The sequence below is a fragment of the Labrus mixtus genome, chromosome 21 (assembly GCF_963584025.1).
Source record: "Labrus mixtus chromosome 21, fLabMix1.1, whole genome shotgun sequence".
In the NCBI taxonomy this organism is placed as follows: Eukaryota; Metazoa; Chordata; class Actinopteri; order Labriformes; family Labridae; genus Labrus; species Labrus mixtus.
The window spans coordinates 6847693-6867700 of record NC_083632.1 but is presented as its reverse complement, the minus strand read 5'-3'; the positions used below and the strand labels follow the sequence as shown (position 1 = coordinate 6867700).

Sequence of the window (20008 nt, the reverse complement as noted above, 5' to 3'; positions counted from 1 at the left end):
ACAAAACGGGGCCGGAATTTCAAGTCAAAGTGTGAAAACAAAATAAATGCCAGTTGATTTTAACAAAGCATTTTCAACGACATTAAAATGAAAACTGACATTTTCAGAACGGTTGTTTCATAATAGTTGCGAACACACACACTTAAAAAAAAAAAATCAAAACCTAGTTATGTTCTGAAATGTTAGGTCATGGTTCACGTTTGAAGCAGACGCTCCAATTCTTTGGGAGAATGTTTTAATATTTTTAATGATCATTTAAGAACACGTTTTTCCTTTTGAAGCCGCAGACAATCTGCCACATGTATCCCGTGAATATCTGTTTGTACATTTTTTAATAAGAAGTCAGCATTAACACAACAGATCTTTTGCTTCCAGTTGATCGTCAAATATTTCGGATTTATGTAACCAAAAAAAAATTCAAAATAAAATATTTTGTGGTAATTTTGTTTCTTTTCTTTACTGAACTCTCGATCACACGATGCAGCATTAGTTTTCCTAATTATGCAGTTGGCCTTTTTTTTCTTCTAATTTGCTACATTTTGAAAGAGCAAATAACCACGATAATAATAATTGCTTTGCATGAAATGTTTTATATGTATCCATCAAGGTGAAGTGTACTGTATTTTTTACAAGTTGATTCAGAATGCAACGTGTGATCTTCTAATAAACATTTATTCAATTTTAAACTTTCAACCTTTCTATTGATGAGCGCGCGTTAGCTGTTGCTTCCAAGACAAGAACCATGTTTTAGCCTGAAATGATGCTTTATTTATTTATTTATTTATTATATTTCACAGAGGTGGCGAATCAGAGTGCTTTACACGAGAGAACACTGAGCTATAAAAACAGAAGATAATAAGCAGAAATAATAATAAAATTCTAAACTGGGTATATTTAGCCTCAACAAATCACGTGTGTTTTTATTGTTTTACAGTTTGTAAGATGAATGTGCACAGGCGGTGTGAGACCAATGTAGCTCCTAACTGTGGTGTGGACGCCCGAGGTATCGCTAAGGTCCTGTCTGACCTTGGAGTCACACCTGACAAGATCTCCAACACCGCACAGCGCAGGAGGAAGGTAACCAGTCGTTCTCACTGCGACACTGCACTTTAGTACCTTACACGTTGAAGTGTTTCCATCATGAAAGAAGGACTCCTGAATCCTGTTTGGATCAATCAAACTATTTCATTCATGGGAGGCTGATTTGGTCATGTTGCCTCTTTCTCTCTCTAGTTGACTCCGGGGCTGGACCCTCCTCAGTCTCCTCCTGAGCTCACTCAGACTGAGGACAACAGCTTCAGCCAGCCAGCTGTCCCCACCTCCCCCTCACAGCAGGGTAACACTGAACACAACACACACACACACACACACACACACACACACCATCAGAAAACACAGATTTGACTCCAACAAGCACACATCTTAAATCCCCGTCAGATACATTCTTGGCAGCATGCGGCGTAATGTGTTAATTTTACCGGTAAGAGGTCGTATTTCCATTTCAGGAATAATGTTATTTTCCCTCTTAAGAACTAATGTGCTAAATGTGTTATTGTCTTTGTATATATGAGGCTGAACTTGACTTATTCCCCACCGCCCACCACCATTTGGTTGTCACAGTTAGTCATCGTCCTCTCACACTTTGCAAGCGGAGAAACAAAAGTTAACTTTCTCTCTTTGTGGAAGAAGTCCCATTTTTCTTTATGGAGTAAAACGCTGATGACAAAAAACATTGGTCCCTGCTGCGATTTAATCATCCTGATCGGAGATAATTTCACTGAGTCATCCCACATTCTTACCTGACGACGTGCTCGTCTTCTGTGAAAGGTTTTGCAAAAGTAATCAGCGACAAATCCTGAGCCACATTTCAAATAAAAATCTGAAAAATAAAAAAGCTGACAGAAGAAAAAAAAAAAGACAGTCACCCTGTTTTTACTAAGACTCTGATGTACTTTTTTTTTCCGATGACACCCACAGACTTGGCAGAGCTAGACCGCCTGCAGCACGCGCTGTCGCTCGACCAGCAGGGACAGCAGCACTCCTCCTCTTCCTCCTCCTCCACCACCTCCTCTACCTCCACGATCTCCTCCTCGGTGAGCAGGGAGAACGGACAAATGCAGAGGAGGAGCCTGAAGGACTTCAACTTCATCAAGGTTCTCGGAAAAGGCAGCTTCGGCAAGGTGCGACGACACGGAGGAGGCGTTTGAGGGGGCTGTTTGTTTTGTTTGTTTGCTGCTCATTATGGTCATAATTGAAACACCTCAGTTACCAGAGTTCTCATTATTCATAAACATCAGTTAATCAGGGATGTCAGGGAATTTCTGGAACCAGATCAGACTAGCTTGTTGTTCATTTCTCACATCAAAGCAGCTTTTTACAGATTCCATTTGACCTCTCCTCGGAGAACAATCATTGAGCATAATATTTGACCGGCAACATATAAAAATATTAATCATTTGTTGAACCGACTAGTTCTAATTCTGATGCCAACGAGCGACCCTGTAGCAGAAATAAACAAATATACCTAAAAAAAAACAACAACCTCCCATTAAAACAAAACTCTACTAAAGGAATACAATTTCTTACAAGCAGCTTAGATAAAAGAACAAGCAAACTCAATTAGCACCACAGTTATTGAAGTCATTTGTTTGTACAGTGCAGCGTATTTAAAGTGCAGCGTAAGTCCATATAACACAGTTAATGTGACAGAGGCTCAGCGTGTTTATGACCCTGGTTGTTAAGCATTCTTCTGCATTTAGCCCAAAATGCTCCAGTACCTCTCGTCTGTATGACAGGAGGGGAAATGAGTTTGTTGGATAGGCTGCGGAGGTCTCGGATGATGCTGGAGGTCCTGCGAGGATAACTCTCCAATAGGAAGGAGAGAGAGAGAGGATTCATGATGATCAATCCGTTTCTACTTTCTGATTTATTCTGCTTTCATTTCTCCCCCGCTCTGTCTCTTCTGTCACATTCAGGTGATGCTGGCGGAGCTGAAGGGGACGGAGGAGGTTTACGCCGTCAAAGTTTTAAAGAAAGATGTGATCCTGCAGGACGACGACGTGGACTGCACCATGACCGAGAAACGCATCCTGGCCCTCGCCCGCAGACACCCCTACCTCACCCAGCTCTACTGCTGCTTCCAGACACGCGTACGGCCACTGGACAGCACACGCACACACACACACACACACACACACACACACACACACACACACACACACACACACACACACAGGTCTAATAGGACTCCTCTGTGTTCTCTGTCTCTTACCTCCCACTCTCTCTCTTTCTGCAGGACCGTTTGTTTTTTGTAATGGAATATGTGAATGGAGGAGACCTGATGTTCCAGATTCAGCGATCCAGGAAGTTTGATGAGTCTCGCTCTCGTTTTTACGCTGCCGAGGTCACCTCAGCCCTCATGTTCCTGCATCGTAACGGCGTCATCTACAGGTGAAATGTCCCCTTTTTTTTTTTTACGATTTTCAACCAAGGGTAACCTTATCTGTTTTTTTATTGGGGGGGTGGGGGAGTTATTTTTAGAAATCATGCTCCGTCTTTAGAGGTGAATACTCAGAAAAGGACCAGAGAATAGATTCATTTTTTAGGGACTCAAAAGTGAATTCACAAACGGTAATCTTACCAGGAACATACCAGAAGGTGTATGACAACACGTTTCACACTTTAATGGCTTCATACTGTGAGTCTCAAGTTTGTTTTTTTACGTTGCCCGCTAACTTCTCCCAGTGAGACCAACTGTTGTTGAAACCAGATGGTGCTGATTCTCTCTCTCTCTCTCTCTCTCTCTCTCTCTCTCTCTCTCTCTCTCTCTCTCTCTGTCTCTCTGTGTCTTTGTCTCTCAGGGACCTGAAACTGGATAACATCCTGTTGGACGCAGAGGGACACTGTAAGCTGGCAGACTTCGGCATGTGCAAAGAGGGCATCATGAACGGAGTGACCACCACCACCTTCTGCGGCACACCCGACTACATCGCCCCCGAGGTGAGCTTGAAGCGCTCTGCACTGTGCTGCATTCCCCCGAGGGTTTTCTTTTTTTTTTTTTGTGATCAACTTTTTATTGAAATTTAACACAAGATGCTTATACACATGAGCTTCAATGACAGAAACCAAAGACAGCATCATCAAACATACAAACTATTTACAGATCGCCGTTGCCTTGATGAGAAAAAATATACATAAAATTTAAAACAAAGACAAAATTACTGAATGAAATGATGATATGCATGTACACACACACACACACACACATATATATATATATACCCATACACACATATGCACACAAAATAAAACCTATAGACACAGCACAATAAATAAAACTAAAACAAATAAACAGATTAAAAAAAAAATAATAATAATTCAACCAAATAGTTTCACAAAAAGTGTAAGTTTATGTTTTGTTTATAATACTGGTTATATTTGTTCAAGAAAAAGTGGATCTGAAAGAGTTGAAATAAGGAAATCCCAAGCCTGTACCCCGAGGGTTTTCTGATAGAAAAGTAACAAAGTGCATTTACTCCAGTATTACATGAGGTGCAGCTTTATTCAACTGACAGGGAGGCAGCAAACTCTTCATCATAGGTTATTTTAATGGATGAATCATTTTGTCAATAAGATGTTTAGAAGAAAACAAAATGTCAACACACACAGAAAGGATGATTCATTTCGCCCGACTAACAGACTCAAACAAAAATTCAAGTTTATTGTCACACTTTCGAAACTTTAACCAGAGAAATGCTTTAACAGAACGGACTTTGATTCCTTCATTTATCATGTATGCATGAATTATGATTTATTCTCTAATCAACGAATCCTTACAGTTGTAGGAACAAATGGGACATTTCTCAGCCGACTGTCAGTTTCACGACACAACAACCTTTTTTTTTCTTTTTTTTTTACTAAAATTTTTTTTTTCTCGTTCAAACTTTTATTTCTTTGTTTTTGTCCCGTTCTTTCGTCTTAACCTTCCCTCACCTGCTTCTTACTTATCTTTTAATACATGTGTAATCTGGCTTGCAAAATAAGCAAAATAATTCAAATTTGAGATACAAATATCTGACCAGTTGAGGTGATTCAGGCATCTGATCAAGATCTGCCTCCTGGTCGCCTGTCTTCTGGGAGGAGACTCAGAGGTAGACTCAGAGCTCACTGGAGGGATTATATATCCCATCTGGCGTTGGGATCCCCAAGGAGGATCTGGAAAACATTGCTGGGGAGAGGGACGTCTGGGGCAACTTGCTTAGCTCGCTGCCACAGAGACCGGGACCTGGATAAGCGGAGGATAATGGATGGACGGAAGAAAATAACTTCTCTTCACTGCTAACTTTTCTAAACCTTTAGTCCGCAAAATTTCTGGAGCTTTCATATTTTCAATTTCCCTCTGGATCAATACAGTACCTATTGATCTCCTTGATCTCATCTATAGCCCTTGAATTGTGTTTTACCATCTTTTATTATTTCTCTTCGATGACCACTACAGCTGAAGTAAATGTTTGATTTGGCTTCTGAAGAAATCTGTTAATTATCTTTTTTAATCGCTGACCTAAAGTCGACAACAATAGGGGAAAAAAGTGTTCGCTTTCTTGCCCACAAACTCTGTAGTAAAGAGATATTTTCTTCAAACATTTAAGAAAACAGACAGAACCATTTGATGTGCCATGTTCAGTCCTTTGTGGTCGTTAGTGACCTGTGGACTGACAGTCTGCAGCGGTCTCGGCTCAGATCCACACAGCCGGACTCCGGTGTTTCTCTGTCCTCCGTGTTGAACTGTGTCGTGTTGTTTGGATTTTCAGATCCTGCAGGAGCTGGAGTACGGAGCCTCTGTGGACTGGTGGGCCCTCGGGGTGCTGATGTACGAGATGATGGCCGGGCAGCCTCCGTTTGAAGCCGACAACGAAGACGACTTGTTCGAGTCGATTCTCCACGACGACGTCCTCTACCCCGTGTGGCTCAGCAAAGAAGCTGTTTCTATCCTCAGAGCGGTGCGTGACGTCTCTCCACACACACACCTTTCATCGTTTCTATTATTATTAGGGCATGACGAGCTTTAAATTCTCACTTCTTCTTCAAAGGCAGGGATCTGGTCTCATGCAGGAAATATCCGTCCATAATAACAATATATATATATATATATATATATAATATTGATAACTTTATGTGTATAGCACACAAGCAAACATAACAACAACACATGAGTACCCAAATCACAACATATTACACAGAAAGGTTTCATTCTAAATTAAAATACAAAACAGTTGGGGCGCTGGTGGGGCAGTGGTTAGTGCGCGCACCCCGTGTACGGAGGCCTTGGTCCTCCAGGCGGGCGGCCCAGGCCCTCTTTTCCCGCATGTCGTTCCCCGCTCTCTCTCTCTCTCTTTCCAACTCTATCCACTGTCCTCTCTCACCAATAAAGGCACAAAAAGCCCAAAAATAAATCTTTAAAAAGAAAAAAAAAATACAAAACAGTCACACAAAACCAAACCTAACTAAGTTAAAAATGTCTGAATTGAACATTTAACTCTCCTCTTTTCAGACTCACCTTAATATCTGGATTAACAAAATACTCTGCCTGGTGTTTAACAATCTTCGACATTTGAAATAGTAACGGTAACAGTTCAATATAACAGGGGGAGTAAGAGACGTTACTCTATGTATAAGCAAAGAGAAGAAAGGTACGGCTTTGTCCACAGCGTGGGGGAAAAAATCAACAAACCTAAAGTGTCTCACAGGAGCGTGAAAGGCTGGATCTTATTTTTGAATCGCTGCTAAAACCGGAGTCCAAAAAAGCTCAGTGTAAGGCACGATGTGACCAGATTTAACCTTCAAATCTAGATGTCTTTCACTTTTAAATCACACTGCTGCTGCTGCTGCTTTATATAAAAGATATCAGAGGTTTTTTTTTTTTGTTACTATAAACACTCAGTTATCAGAGCTTTTTTTCCCCATGTTTTTTGCAGCCACTGTTGTCTCATTCTCATTCATGTTTCTGACCTCAGAGCTGCACGCGAACAGCTCAAGTGCTCTTAACACAGAGGTGTTACGACAGACTTCACTGTGATGCTGAGAGGGATCAAAAAAAAAGTCTGTGAGAGAGGTCAGAGTAATAACGCGATCATAAAAAGCTCAAAGTGCTCTTCTAATACTGAACCGACAACGGAGCCAAAGCGACGCAGCTTTCAGTCACAGGAAATAAAATAAAAAGCCGCGGCTCTCTGCTGACTCGTTTCAACGCTCTGCCTCTTTGTTTGTAGCGTCCACACAGCCGGTAATGCCACACAGGCGCTATTATTAGCACCCAAACGCTTTCGTTCTGCTGATGTCCTCGTCATTTTAATGGATCAAACCACAGCTGAGTGTTAAAGGGAAGGGGCCGTGTTTGAAATGAGACGTGTGCATTGTGTGTGTTTGCATTGTATAGTTCATGACCAAGAACCCGGCCAAGCGTCTGGGCTGCGTGGTGAGCCAGGGCTGCGAGGAGGCCATCAAGACCCACGCCTTCTTCAGAGAGATCGACTGGGTGCTGCTGGAGCAGAGGAAAGTCAAACCGCCCTTCAAACCCAGGATTGTAAGCTCACACACACACACACACACACACACACGCGCACGCTTCATACACTGACATTTGACAAATACTACACAATGCGTCTGACAAAATGGTGACTTTCTACTTATTCACGTCAGCTGCTTTTTTGTTTGTTTTTAGAGAGCGATACAGAACGTTTCAGTCTGGGTATTAAAAACAATAGAAGTTCACTCAGTGCTTTCCAGTCCAGAGAAATGGGTTTGAATCTTTCTTAGTTGGTGTAAAGGATGAAAGTAAACACAGGTAATTCAAATTTTATTACAGAGAAGGAAAGAATAACTTCAAAGAAAACGTATTACAAACCCAGTGTTAAAATTGGGATCTAAATTATACAAGTAAGGTCCAACTCTTATTCTCTAAAACGTCTAAAGATTTGTGTTTTTCTGCTGCGGGTTCAGTTAAAGATACAATGTGTAGATTCCGCCACCAGGGGGCTCTCAATCAATACTACAATAACAAAAGATGATGTTGTGGCTTGCGGGGAATCAGGGGAGTTCTCTCTCAACAAGAAAAATAAAAATGTTTACACAGTCATGAGCAAGATACAGAAATCAAATCAAACAAAGTCATACACACCACAAAGCAAACACCAGTAACCACACAAGTCATCATACACACACACAAACACACACACACACACACACAAAACTATTTGTACGCTCAGGAGAATGTTTGAATTTTAAAAGTAGAGACAGTTGGGATGGACCTCAGCTCAGCAGGAAGTTTGTTCCAGAGAGAAGGTCCACAGTAACTTAAGGTCCCCCTTTGATCTAATTCTGGGTACGTCTAAAAGACCTCCACCTGATGACCTGAGGGGCCGGGAGGGCAAGTTACGTAAAGTCAAATTCCCCTACGATAGGGCAGTGCTTAGTTGTGACCCCTGGTTTTAGTTTAGAGCCTGACTGCTCTTTTCAGATTTAGTTAGTTAGGTTTGTTTTTTGTTATAATTATTATTTATTTGGCTCTCCATGAAGAATTAGAGCAAAGGTCTGAGAGAAATAAAAAAAGATATATATATATTTTATTTTGTGGTATTTTTAACTTCCCAAAGAGTTGTCCTAAGCCTGATGCTACAAACAACAAACAGAGACAATATATTAGTGAGATCGGAATACAGAAGAATTAGTTGATTCTAACGCTTTGCAGTCGTGCAGGATTATGTAAAACTTTTTCCACAGATTGTAAAGATTCTTAGTCTACAGTGAAGGAAACGTTTACCGTACAGAGATCAGAAAAGCATCTGAAATAATCCACTGGTTTTTAAATTAAAAAAACAATCCCATAAAAAATATGTCCATGTTGTCCCTTCTTATTAGTTTCATTAGCTACTGCTGTACAGAAAGAGGCAGTGAGCCTGAGTGGTCAGAAGGGGTCGCTCTAATGCCATTTTAAGCTTAAGATCGTCGTGAAGTTTCTCCCTCTGACATCCTCCACCTTTGTGTGTGTGTGTGTGTGTGTGTGTGTGTGTGTGTGTGTGTGTGTGTGTGCGCCTTTGCAGAAGACCAAGCGGGACGTGAATAACTTCGACCAGGACTTCACCAAGGAGGACCCGGTGCTTACGCCCACAGACGAGGCCATTATCCGACAGATCAACCAGGAGGAGTTCAAAGACTTCTCCTACTGCGCTCCCGAAGAGACGCACACCTAACACACACACACACACACACGCTGAAATACACACACACTTATCCGACAACACTAAACCTGGCACACACACACACACACACACGTACGCACACTTAGCTGAAACTCATACATTCAAACACACGCACACAAACACTCCTTTACTTTGAAGCTATTGGTTGTTGTTACTTTTTGAATATTCTTTACTTGCATTGTGTTGTTCTTGTTGCCTGGGTTTATTATAATTATTATTATTATGAATATAAATATGAATATGACTATGAATAAGAATATACACACCTGCACATGCTTAAACACACATCTCCTCTGTGCACACTTTTAATGCAGACTTACACACTACAATCTACTCACACACACCTACGAGCTCACTGCACATGCTCAGACAACCAAATACACACAATCACACACACACACACACACACATTGCTTCTCTCCCCAGCACACACACATGGACTGTACGGTGTGTGCTGGGTGCAGAGGCCTGTATATAGCCTGTGTTGAGTGGCTGTGTTGTGTTGCTATCGTGTGCTAGTAAAGGAGAGTGGTGGCGCATGGACAAGCACCCTACCTGTGTTATTACTGTCCTTATCGTGGACCAGTTAGGGCCAAATACCCTTTGTGCAATACCCTGACTATCTATATATTTTACAGTTTTTTTGTTTATGTGTAATTTGTGTCTTTTTGTTTTGTTTTTTCCTCCTCAAAAAATGTGTTTAATGATCGAAATATTTGCTCTCATCTTCCAGCACAATCCCCCCCTTCCCTCCCCCCCTCCCCTCCCTCCTGTCTTTGTGCGCATAAAGTGAATGTCGAGCTCACACGTTACAGGCTATTGAACTAATTATGTGGAGCAGAGTGTTACAGGCAGCCTGTGTAGCAGTTTAAAAAAAAAAAAAAAAAAAAAAACGTGATTTTTTTTTTCCAGCTTTTTTTTCTCCCTCCCCATCGATCTGCTAGTTTCAGAGTCAGCCCTGCCGGCGTGAATGTACATTTTTGTATGTGTGATTTTTTTTTTTTTTGTCTCCCCTCTTTGTCAGCGTGAGTTTTTTGTCTTCAGCATTTCAGTCATTTTAGTTACCATCAGTGTTTTGAGCCACCTCTCTTCCCCTCAATTTTTTTTCTTCCTCCAAAGCACCAAGTCTCCTTCCTTCTCTTCCTCCTCCTCTTCCTCCTGCAGCAGCCGCCTCGCTCAGCCAAAAAAAAACACTCGCAATCTTTTTCTCTTTTTTTTTTCAAGAATGGCTTCTCTTTCTTATGGCTATCTTTTCTTTTTTTATTATAAATATAATTGTTATTGTAAAGTGTATCTGGAGGAAACATTTGTGTAAAAAACTATAACTATACTATCATAGGTCTGTTACAGCCGGGGGGCGGGGCGGGGGGGGGGGCGTAAAACGAAAATGTGGAAAACCAGCAGCTGAATTACCTCTCATTTCAAACACATACACGCACACGACAGCACATACAGACTCCTCCTTCCACTTCTTCTTCCTCTCCCTCTCTCTCTCTTTCTCTCTGTTTCATACACACACATGCACACACAGAGAAGGACTGTTGTACTGTTCAGGGATTTTGAAGGCGAGCTGGTTGCTGTGTGTGCAGTAGAGTCGGTGTGTAGTGAAGCTTTGTGCACCCAGGGGTTGGGCTGTTCCTGGTCACACTATCTTACTCTGTGCCAAAATGTAGTGCAACAGCCGGGCTAGTCCTGTCTGCTCTGATTCCAATAAAACACTGAGCTGTCTACATCACGCCCAGACGTCCTCTTTCTTTCTTTCCTGTTGTATCATCTTTCCCCATCCTTCTTTTGCTTTGAGATGCTTGAAAGTTTGCATGAGAGAAAAAAAGAGGCAGGGAGGTGGGCTTGAGAGAGCAGAGAAAAAAAAAAAAAAAGGGGGCGGGGAGGTTGACCTAAAATCAGTTTTTTAGAGGCCTGTAGGTGATGCATGTAGAGAAGGAGAGGGAGGAGACACTGGATGGAGTTAAGTCATCTGAGCTGCAGGAGAACACTCGCCTTGTGACATTTGGCGCCGCTGAACGCCTCCCCTGATTAATTAGACTGCCTGTGACGCTGCAAATTGTAGTGAGGAGATTCCCCGCTGCGCTGTGAACTCCTGCTGCAGCCACCGCCTCTGTATACTGATACCAGCTTCACCATGACAGTAGATAGAGACACCTGTCGGACAGGATGACGGCTGACAAGGAGAAGAGAAGGTAAAGCTGCAGGTTGAATGAGAAACTTTTGTCTCTTTCATCACAGCGGTTCTTATGGCTTTTGTTGAATTGTTTCTGGGGTTGATGTGGTGACCATAGAGATGATGTTGCAGCCGTGCTGGGCATCTAGAGAGCTGCCATCTTGACCACAATGCACCACTGTCCTTCCCTACCTGCGGTGTGTGACCTGAACCCTTTTCCATAACAACCTTTTTCTTTTCATTCGGGCACAGATGCATGATTAATATTCTCTCTTCTCTAAATGAAATCTCTTAACAGACATTCATCACACTCTAAAACGCCCATGCTGGACTTGTGTTTGTGTATTTGAAATATGATGCTCGTCTGTTTTATGATTGAAGTCCTGTGAATTTAGTTCAAACTTGTAAAGTTTTCAGTGTTGTTTTTTTGTACAAAGTAAACTAAATATTTCCAACACAGTCTCAAAATCAACACTTTTATCTTCACCTCAGTTTCTTCTTTGAATTTTTTTTTTTCTGACCGGTTTTGACAAAATTGTGTACAGTGCTCCAGTGCTTCAGATAAGTATTCAGCCCTCAAAGTTTTTCACATTTTGTCGTGTTACATCTGAAAACAGATTTTACTCAAGAATCACCAAGAAGTCCAGACTTCTGAAGGATTACATGATTCCTGAACTTTTTATTAAAAGTTCGGGCTCCTAAGCCGCTCACTAGGATCAGGTTCAACCACGGTCCTTATGATAAACATTTCCATCAGCATCCAGCCGATGTCTGTATTCAGGATGTTAGACTATAAAAGTCCAAGAGAGGTAAATACTTGATCATGGCCGACAGTGGGGAAGCCAAATGATTTTTAAGAAATGATAAAATAGAACTTTATTAATCCTGAAGGACTTTCTAGTCCCAAGTTGTTTCAACATTACAGTACAACAAAGAGCATCAAATCTAAGAAATACAAAACATTTAAAGTATAATAAAGTAATAAGTGTGTAAGGCAAGGCGAGTTTATTTAGAGTGCACATTTCAGCAGCAAGGCCATTCAAAGTGCTTCACACGAGACATCAGATGCGTCACAACAAAGGGCAGGAAACATGTAGGAAAAAAAAATCATTCAAACAAAATCATAGAGAAGAAGCTAAAATAAAATAAAAAAGGTTATTAAATAAAGTTACAGTGCAGGATTATATAGTTAAAAATCTTACAATACATTTATAAATAATGTTTAAAGGTGCATAATGTACTGTAGCTTAGAGGAACTTGAAAGTTGGAGAAGTGTGCAGATTCTGTGGTATATGTTCATAACTCTATACACAAACTGTCCTCAGAGGAAAATGTGGTGCCTGTAAAACTGTTTGAAGATAAAATGCTACGCGATAAGTTATGGTGGGGGGCTGTTACAGTGAAACCGTAACTCTCCTGGTAGCCTTTTTAGCTCCAAACAGCTTCAAGGGACCCATTTCTTAGTTTAGAATAAAGTTTGTGTATATAGATCAGAAAGTATAGCATAGAATTATTTCACCACCAAAACTCCATCGTGCACCTTTAAGGAAGGGCAGCTGTGAGCAGGGTAAGGGTTAAATCCAAAGAAATTGTGTTAAAAAAAGGATGAATAGAGGTATGATGAGCAGCAGAGTGACAGTTCAGACACAAACCGCGGCTCTCAGGAGTGACAACACCGATACATCCAACTTTGCGCCTCAATATCACGTGATAAAAAACACAATTCTACATGACTATAAAGTGATGCTGCACATTATGGTGTGAGCATTGTGGAAGGAACACTGCAGGGAAATGAAAGCTTAATATGGAAAAGTATTTTTGTACATTAAAATCTAAATCATATCTCAAATGTAAAAAAAAGAAAGTTATTTCGCACAAGACATGAAATATACTATTAAACAGAATATGACAGTAATAATTATCCATGATGGGGAACAGTGCTGAAATGTTATTCTCCACATTATGTGAATGATAGTCGATACCTCCTTCAAAGACTTCAATAATGAAGAAAAAGTTAAACATCACAGCATCCCACTGGAATTCAAAGTGGAAGCTTTGTTTGCAGCAAAATGAAGTACAAGTTAAAAAACGGTATAAAAAAAAAGAAAGTCATCATGCTTGTGGGAGATTTCCTAACTCACCAGCGTCATCTCCGCGTTGCGTGCTTCCCCACATGTTGAGAAATCCTCTATAACCCTTCACATCATGTCAAAAGGTCACAGAGGGGTCAAACTGAAACACGACTATGGAGCCACGTGCAGAAACACTTCGCACACTTCATTTATGCAATATGTATTCCCGATGCACAACAGTAATGTTTAGTCAGCCTCTGGTCTTTATGAAGGCAGATCATTAATGATGAATCTGCAGAGTTGCAGGTGAGGTGAGAGTAATGAGCAGCAAACAAATGCGCACAATTTGCCAGATTGAGTCGAATTCAGTAAGTACCTGCGCAAGTCCTTGTGAAGGTGCACTTTAATATTTCCCTCCACTCGCATGACATCAAGTGAGTGTGACTTTGGTTGTGTTGAGTGTCGTCACTGTTGTCTCTCCTGACCTCTGCAGGGCGATAAGCCGCGAGGCAGCCAGGAAGAGACGCCGGGTGGAGTCCGACGTGTTTGGAGATTTATGTCGCCTGCTGCCTCTCCAATCATCCGTCAGAGCTCACCTGGACAAACCGTCCGTCATCCGGCTCACGCTCAGCTACATACGCATACACACACTGCTCAAAGGTACACACACACACACACACACACACACACACACGCACGCTGACCACTCATGACGCAATACAAAGTGCAACTTAATTTATCATCCTCAGTCAAAGGATGGGTTTCAAAATCAAACAGAAACTGGCATTAGTTGTGTTCATATATCGATACAGATTCCATTGATCAATACCACTAGGCTTATCAAATGTATGTGTGTCAAATATATTCATATCAATCTTGTGGAATATGTGATCCTGCACACATTAAAACCTGCTGAGGATCAAAATCTATTTATCATGATAAATGTAAGATACGTCTGAGACTTCATCCACAATATCTCAAAAATGATGACGTCCTTAAAATCACAATGCATTGATATTTTCCATCAAGATAAATGAAGTAAATAGAGTATCGGTTCAGACAACGTAAAGAGCATGTGTCTGAATTCAGAGGTTGTTTTTTTTTTATCCATCTGATGACAACATTAAAAAAAGAGATTTCATTTGTAATAACGTGAGTCTGAGATAGAAATGAAGGAAACAAAAAAAGCAAACGAATCGAAGAGGAATTTCACATGGTCGTGTTTGGTTTCGCAACAGTGATGTCTCAACGCCCTCTGTCTGCTTAATTAATAGCTGATCATTTCCTGTCAAAGGTGACGGACGTCTGTGTAGAGATGTCACATCGCTGCAGGTTCTCGTCATTTTCACAGAGCTGTTCAACCATTACAGCCATGAAGGGGATTCATTACAGCGCGTCCTAGTTGCTGTATGTTTCAAACGAGCTCTTGAATGTAGTGAGTGCAGCGATAATATTTCATGACGATTTTCATACGTCAAAGTCCTCTGTATGCTTTCCCTGCATGTTTGTAGAGTGAAAAAAAGGGGGTCAGTTTGTTGTGGTGAACTGCTGTCACAAGGCTTCAGACGAGTGTAAGACAGAGGAAGTCTTTGATAACAAAAGACACCTGGAACAGACACACACACACACACACACACACACACACACACACCTTGTATAGTATAGAAAGGAAACAAGAATGAACCGCAGATTTTGCTCTTTGTTTCCTATTTATTTTTAACCTGTAGAAAATTTGAAACAGAAAAGATTGTGTTCCTTTTTCTTAAAGCTCCTATCAGAAGTTTTTAACTGGTTATGAAACAGACTAAAATTAGTTTGAAGCCTCTCTTCAAGCTGCAAAAGCAAACAAGAACATTTCAGCAAAGATTGAATGTTTCTTGGTTGTTATTTTAAATGTCTGAAACCGATGCTGCGGGTGGGGGAGGAGTAGGTGTGAATAACAGCATCCTGCAGAAAGCATCCTGCAGAAAAAGCCTGTTAGGTGGGAGTTGTTTTTTGTAGTAGATGGACAATGATGAAAACGGAAACAGACTGCGGATCATCTTCAGTGATTTATTCAGCCGTGCTCAGACAACACAGAAACACAACACACATGGCTGACAAAGTGCGGACCATCGCTGACCAAGCTCTCACAATCATTGACAATCATGGACAAAGTGGCAAAATAGCTTCATCACACAGTGTGGCTTATATTCTGCTAGAAGGTACAGCCCACAAATTCCTTTCCATTTGGGTGCATCACTATAAAACAATAAAGATGACATGACACTGATTTGTATACGTAACCGATGTAGACTCTTTGTCTAGCAAACAGTTGTTGACAACATATGGTTGGCTCCTATCCAAACATAGATCTGCTGCAATTTATGATATGTCCACAAAATTATCAAGATGAATGAATCCATGAAAATACGTACTAACAAAGCCCGTCTGTCATTTCCTACGGCAAAGATTCTCGTTAAGTGATGCATTTGACTGTTTGAATAAAGCAAGATGAGTCGTTTTGTTAAAAAAAAACAAAAAAAACACAACTTACACATATACAGGACAATCAGCAAAGAGATAAAAGGTGCCGCTTTGACCACAGAGGGCGCCAAAATCAACACAAACCCAAAACCCAAAGGTTTCTTCTCAGGAGCTTTAAAAAAAAAAAAAAATAACTCAACTACAACTACTTTGTTTTTTCTGCTCAAGAAAACCCGGGGGTTAAAGCAGAGGGAAGTGACGCAGTGAAACGTGGACGGCTAAGCGGCAAAAAGGAGCGGTGGGAGTGTGACGGAGGACGCGACGAGGAGGAGGAGGAGGAGAAAGAAACAGAGGAAGATGTCAAGAGCTTAGAGGAGACGAACATGTACCTGAGGACCCTGGATGGGTTTCTGATGGTTCTGTCCACAGATGGAGACATGGTCTTCCTGTCCCACAATGTCAGCAATTACATGGGGTTGACACAGGTACACACACAAACACACACACACACACACACACACACACACACACGCACACGTTTGTACATAAACACAATGATAGTGTACATGTATGATTCAGGAGGTGAAATTGTTCTTTATCTTCTCTGACAGACTGAGCTGATGGGGCACAATATTTCCGAGTTTACTCACCCTTGTGACCACGAAGAGATCACAAATAACCTACGCCTAACAACAGGTGTGTGTGTGTGTGTGTGTGTGTGTGTGTGTGTGAGAGAGAGAGATTGTAGCACCATTGGTTGTGCTTGTCTAGTTAAGTCTGGGTTGTCGTTTCGTGCAGGTATTAACAGGTTTATCCATGCAGCTTTCTAAATTGTTTGTGTTTTTTTTTTTTTAGAGGAGATTTTGTTCGGTGGGAAGAGGGACTTTGTAATGAGGGTAAAAAGCGCTCTGACGCACAGAGGAAGAAGCACCAACCTGAAGTCAGCTACGTGGAAGGTTAGTAAGAAACAAGAGGAATTGAAACTAAAATTCACACTTCTCTTCGCCCCTCCTGCTGAACGTTCAGGACTTCATGATGCAGAAAAACGAATACATTATTCTGTTAACTTTATGTCCCCCACTTTCTCTCTCTCTCTCTCTGTCTCGCTCTCTCTCTCTCTCTCTCTCTGTCCAGGTTCTCCACTGTCAGGGCCAAGTGAAGGTGAGCCTGAACCTGTCTTCTGGTTCCTGCCTGCTGCTGACCTGCCAGCCTCTGCCGCTCTCACACAAACTCCTCAGCACACACACCTTCACCAGTCAGCACAGCATGGACATGAGGTTCACTTTCTGTGACCAGAGGTGATTCACACAAACACAAACACACACTTCGCACACATGCATACAAGGGAGATGTCGTTTATTACAGAATACAGACCACCCTGTATGTTTGCTTCAATTTCATATTAGGAGGATGTTTTTTTTAAAACATTTTGCACTTTAAGAAGTTATGAAATCATGAAGAAAAATCTTTCTTATTCAGCTTATGCTTCTCTGTATTTTGCTCTGCTGGTTCAATGATAAAGAGTCAGTTTGACCTGCCTCCACACGTTGTTCATATAAATGCTTCAAATCAAATCCCCCTCTTTCTAGTGATGTACATGGAAGGAAAGCGTCTAATGCAACATTAAAGTTGGACTTGTGGAGTATGCGTCCGCAAACTCAGAGTTTACAAAAAGCACACAAACCCAACATAGAAATATGTTTTACTCACCTGGGAAAATGCTTTGTGCCACTTGTTTTGTTTTCTAGAGCACAAGAAAATGATCCAAGTAAAAAAGCTTTGTCATCTCGAGATTCATTTTTCCGATGTCAGCGGAAAATCAGTTTTGCTATCCAGAGAGTTTTCAAGAAAACGACAGAAGTGAATCCACTATCACATGAAAAGCAAGAGTTTTTAATCGCAAGACAACTAGAGAAATTAATCAAGATCTCGAGAAAACTACTGAAAGAACTTATTGCAGGAAAATAGAGTATATAAAATGTATGCGTGCTTGTCCGCTTAGGGCTACTAAATCAGACACAAAAAAATCAAACGTTAATTTAGTGTTACAAGGATCACAGAAAAAAGTACTCAAGAATTTAACTGCTCTTTTTTGCTCCTGTTTTTCCTTCCCCCTTTTTTATTTCATTTAAGACATGTGATTTCATTATATCAGCAGACCTTGGATGTGTTTGTGGTTGCTGCTGAATAAGTCAAATTGGTGGTCTTTGAAAAGAGCTTACTCTGCACTCAGCCTGTTTCATTCCAGAGTCAAATTCAGACTTTGTGTTTTTACAGAGTAACGTTGCTGTTAGGCTACGCCCCCGATGAGCTGATGGGCCGCTCCATCTATGCACTGTGTCACACACTGGACGCAAAATGTCTGACTAAAAATCACATGAACGGTAGGTATTTATGAACACACACACACACACACACACACACACACACACACACACATCATCACACACCTGCCAATAAGCAGCTTCATGTCTCCCTCTCTCTTTCTCTCTCTCTCTCTCTCTCTCTCTCTGCAGTGTGTGTGAAGACTCAGTCCGTCAGCGGGAAGTACAGGATGCTGGTGAAAGGCGGAGGTTACGTCTGGGTGGAGACTCACAGCGCCGTCATCCCCAGCGTCAGACCCTCCAAGTCCAGACCCGGTGTCCACCACCCGCTCTGCATCCTCTGTGTTACCTACGTGCTCAGGTAAACGCTAAGACATGATAAACCATCTTTAGAAAGTTTGGTGGCCTTCACTTGTGAATGGCTGTTTGGTCGATGAGTTCCCCCTAAAAGTCTCAACAACTGTGTATTTAAACGTATTTTACATAATATACAGCCTAATAAAAAATACAGCGCGCAGCAAAATAAAACCACATAACTCAACATATTTGACAACATACCAGAAGACTTGGTGACTCTAAATTGCAACGTATAGGTGTGAATGTGAGTGTGACTGGTTGTCAGCCCTGAGGTTGACCGGCCACCAGTCCAGGTTGTTGGGGTGCCTAAAGGCTGGATTCAGACCCGCTGCAGTCCGTTGATTGGTTGAAAGAATCCCTTTCTGTGTGACAGCGGTAATAAAGGACAAACACAAAACATACCGTGTTTGATTATCCCGTGAATTTGGAGAAAGCATTTTCAAGACTGTTTTTGATTTTGATCTCGGAGACGCCGTAAGAATCTTTGAGCTTTGTTTACTGTGTCGCGTTCTTCTTCTTTGTTGAATACGTTTCTCTGCTGTGATGTAGGGATGTGTAAGGGTTGGCTGCGGAAACGCAAGCAAGATCCGCGTTCACCGTACCAAACCCTGTCAAACTGTGCTGAACTAAACCTGGCGGCTTGACGGAAACGGGGCCTCATTGTTTTATGTATTGTTGATTAGGTGCTGGATTTCTTTGTTTAACAGCGGCTGGTAAAAAACGTCTGAACAAAGGTAAATCACTTGATGGATTTTTAAAACGTCCCACAAACTAACCTCAGGAAAGCAGTTTTGAGGCCTTCTGTCGACGTTTGACCTTTATCCACATAATGACATGTAAATAGCTGAATGTTGTATTACTGTGTGTCTCACAGTGGTGTGGAGGAGCCGTCCCTGCAGCTCTCTGTGGACCAGACTGTCTCCAGATATCTGAGCTGAAACTGGAGTCCAAAATAACACCGTCTGAAACAAACATCAATCCTCTCTACCTCTGTCTTTTCTTTGATTTTACTTTTATTAAAAAATGTGATCTTCTAGATCTAAAAACTGTCTGTCTGTTTGTCATTCATCAACGTTTCTTCATTTCTAACTGGTCAAAAATGTCTACTCCGACCAAACCTCAGGGACATATTGTAGATTTCAAAACCAATTTTCATGAACAAATTCAAGCAAGTATCACAACGCGGTATTTTAAATGTCTTACTTCACACACGGTCATATTTGTTTCGCATTATGTTTGCAGTAGCATGACTTCCCTCTGTGAATGAAAGTGGAAGCTGTGAAGGTGTAGACGGTGGTTGACAGACGGTTGACGGGGAGTGGTGAGAGAAAGGCAGTTTGACTTTTCTCTGAC

At 41.4% G+C, this 20008-nt stretch overlaps 2 protein-coding genes across 2 annotated transcripts in view; both read left to right on the top strand.

Moving 5' to 3' along the window:
• prkcea (protein kinase C, epsilon a) overlaps positions 1-10992 on the top strand; it is a 43060-nt gene extending 32068 nt beyond the window's left edge. Inside the window, exons 7-15 of the mRNA XM_061028148.1 lie at positions 935-1077; positions 1234-1336; positions 1978-2180; positions 2976-3149; positions 3296-3450; positions 3861-3999; positions 5811-5999; positions 7436-7582; positions 9099-10992. Coding sequence (XP_060884131.1) covers positions 935-1077; positions 1234-1336; positions 1978-2180; positions 2976-3149; positions 3296-3450; positions 3861-3999; positions 5811-5999; positions 7436-7582; positions 9099-9248 — 1403 coding nt within the window. The 3' untranslated portion in view covers positions 9249-10992. The remainder of the gene's footprint in view (positions 1-934; positions 1078-1233; positions 1337-1977; positions 2181-2975; positions 3150-3295; positions 3451-3860; positions 4000-5810; positions 6000-7435; positions 7583-9098) is intronic.
• Positions 10993-11135: 143 nt separating this feature from the next.
• Positions 11136-19693, top strand: epas1a (endothelial PAS domain protein 1a). The gene is made up of 9 exons (XM_061028150.1): positions 11136-11455; positions 14002-14168; positions 16203-16459; positions 16586-16670; positions 16830-16930; positions 17109-17272; positions 18252-18358; positions 18491-18659; positions 19530-19693. The coding sequence occupies exons 1-9, from the start codon at positions 11430-11432 to the stop codon at positions 19591-19593; spliced, it is 1140 nt and encodes a 379-aa protein (XP_060884133.1). The 5' UTR covers positions 11136-11429; the 3' UTR covers positions 19594-19693.
• The last annotated feature ends 315 nt before the right edge of the window (positions 19694-20008 follow it).

What these genes read in the sequence shown, in the direction of transcription:
- epas1a (XM_061028150.1), top strand. Translation starts at nt 11,430, where the DNA reads ATGACGGCTGACAAGGAGAAGAGAAG. An exon ending in GCTGACAAGGAGAAGAGAAG is followed by an intron (nt 11,456 to 14,001) that starts GTAAAGCTGCAG and finishes TGACCTCTGCAG; the next exon opens with GGCGATAAGCCGCGAGGCAG. An exon ending in TAACCTACGCCTAACAACAG is followed by an intron (nt 16,671 to 16,829) that starts GTGTGTGTGTGT and finishes TTTTTTTTTTAG; the next exon opens with AGGAGATTTTGTTCGGTGGG.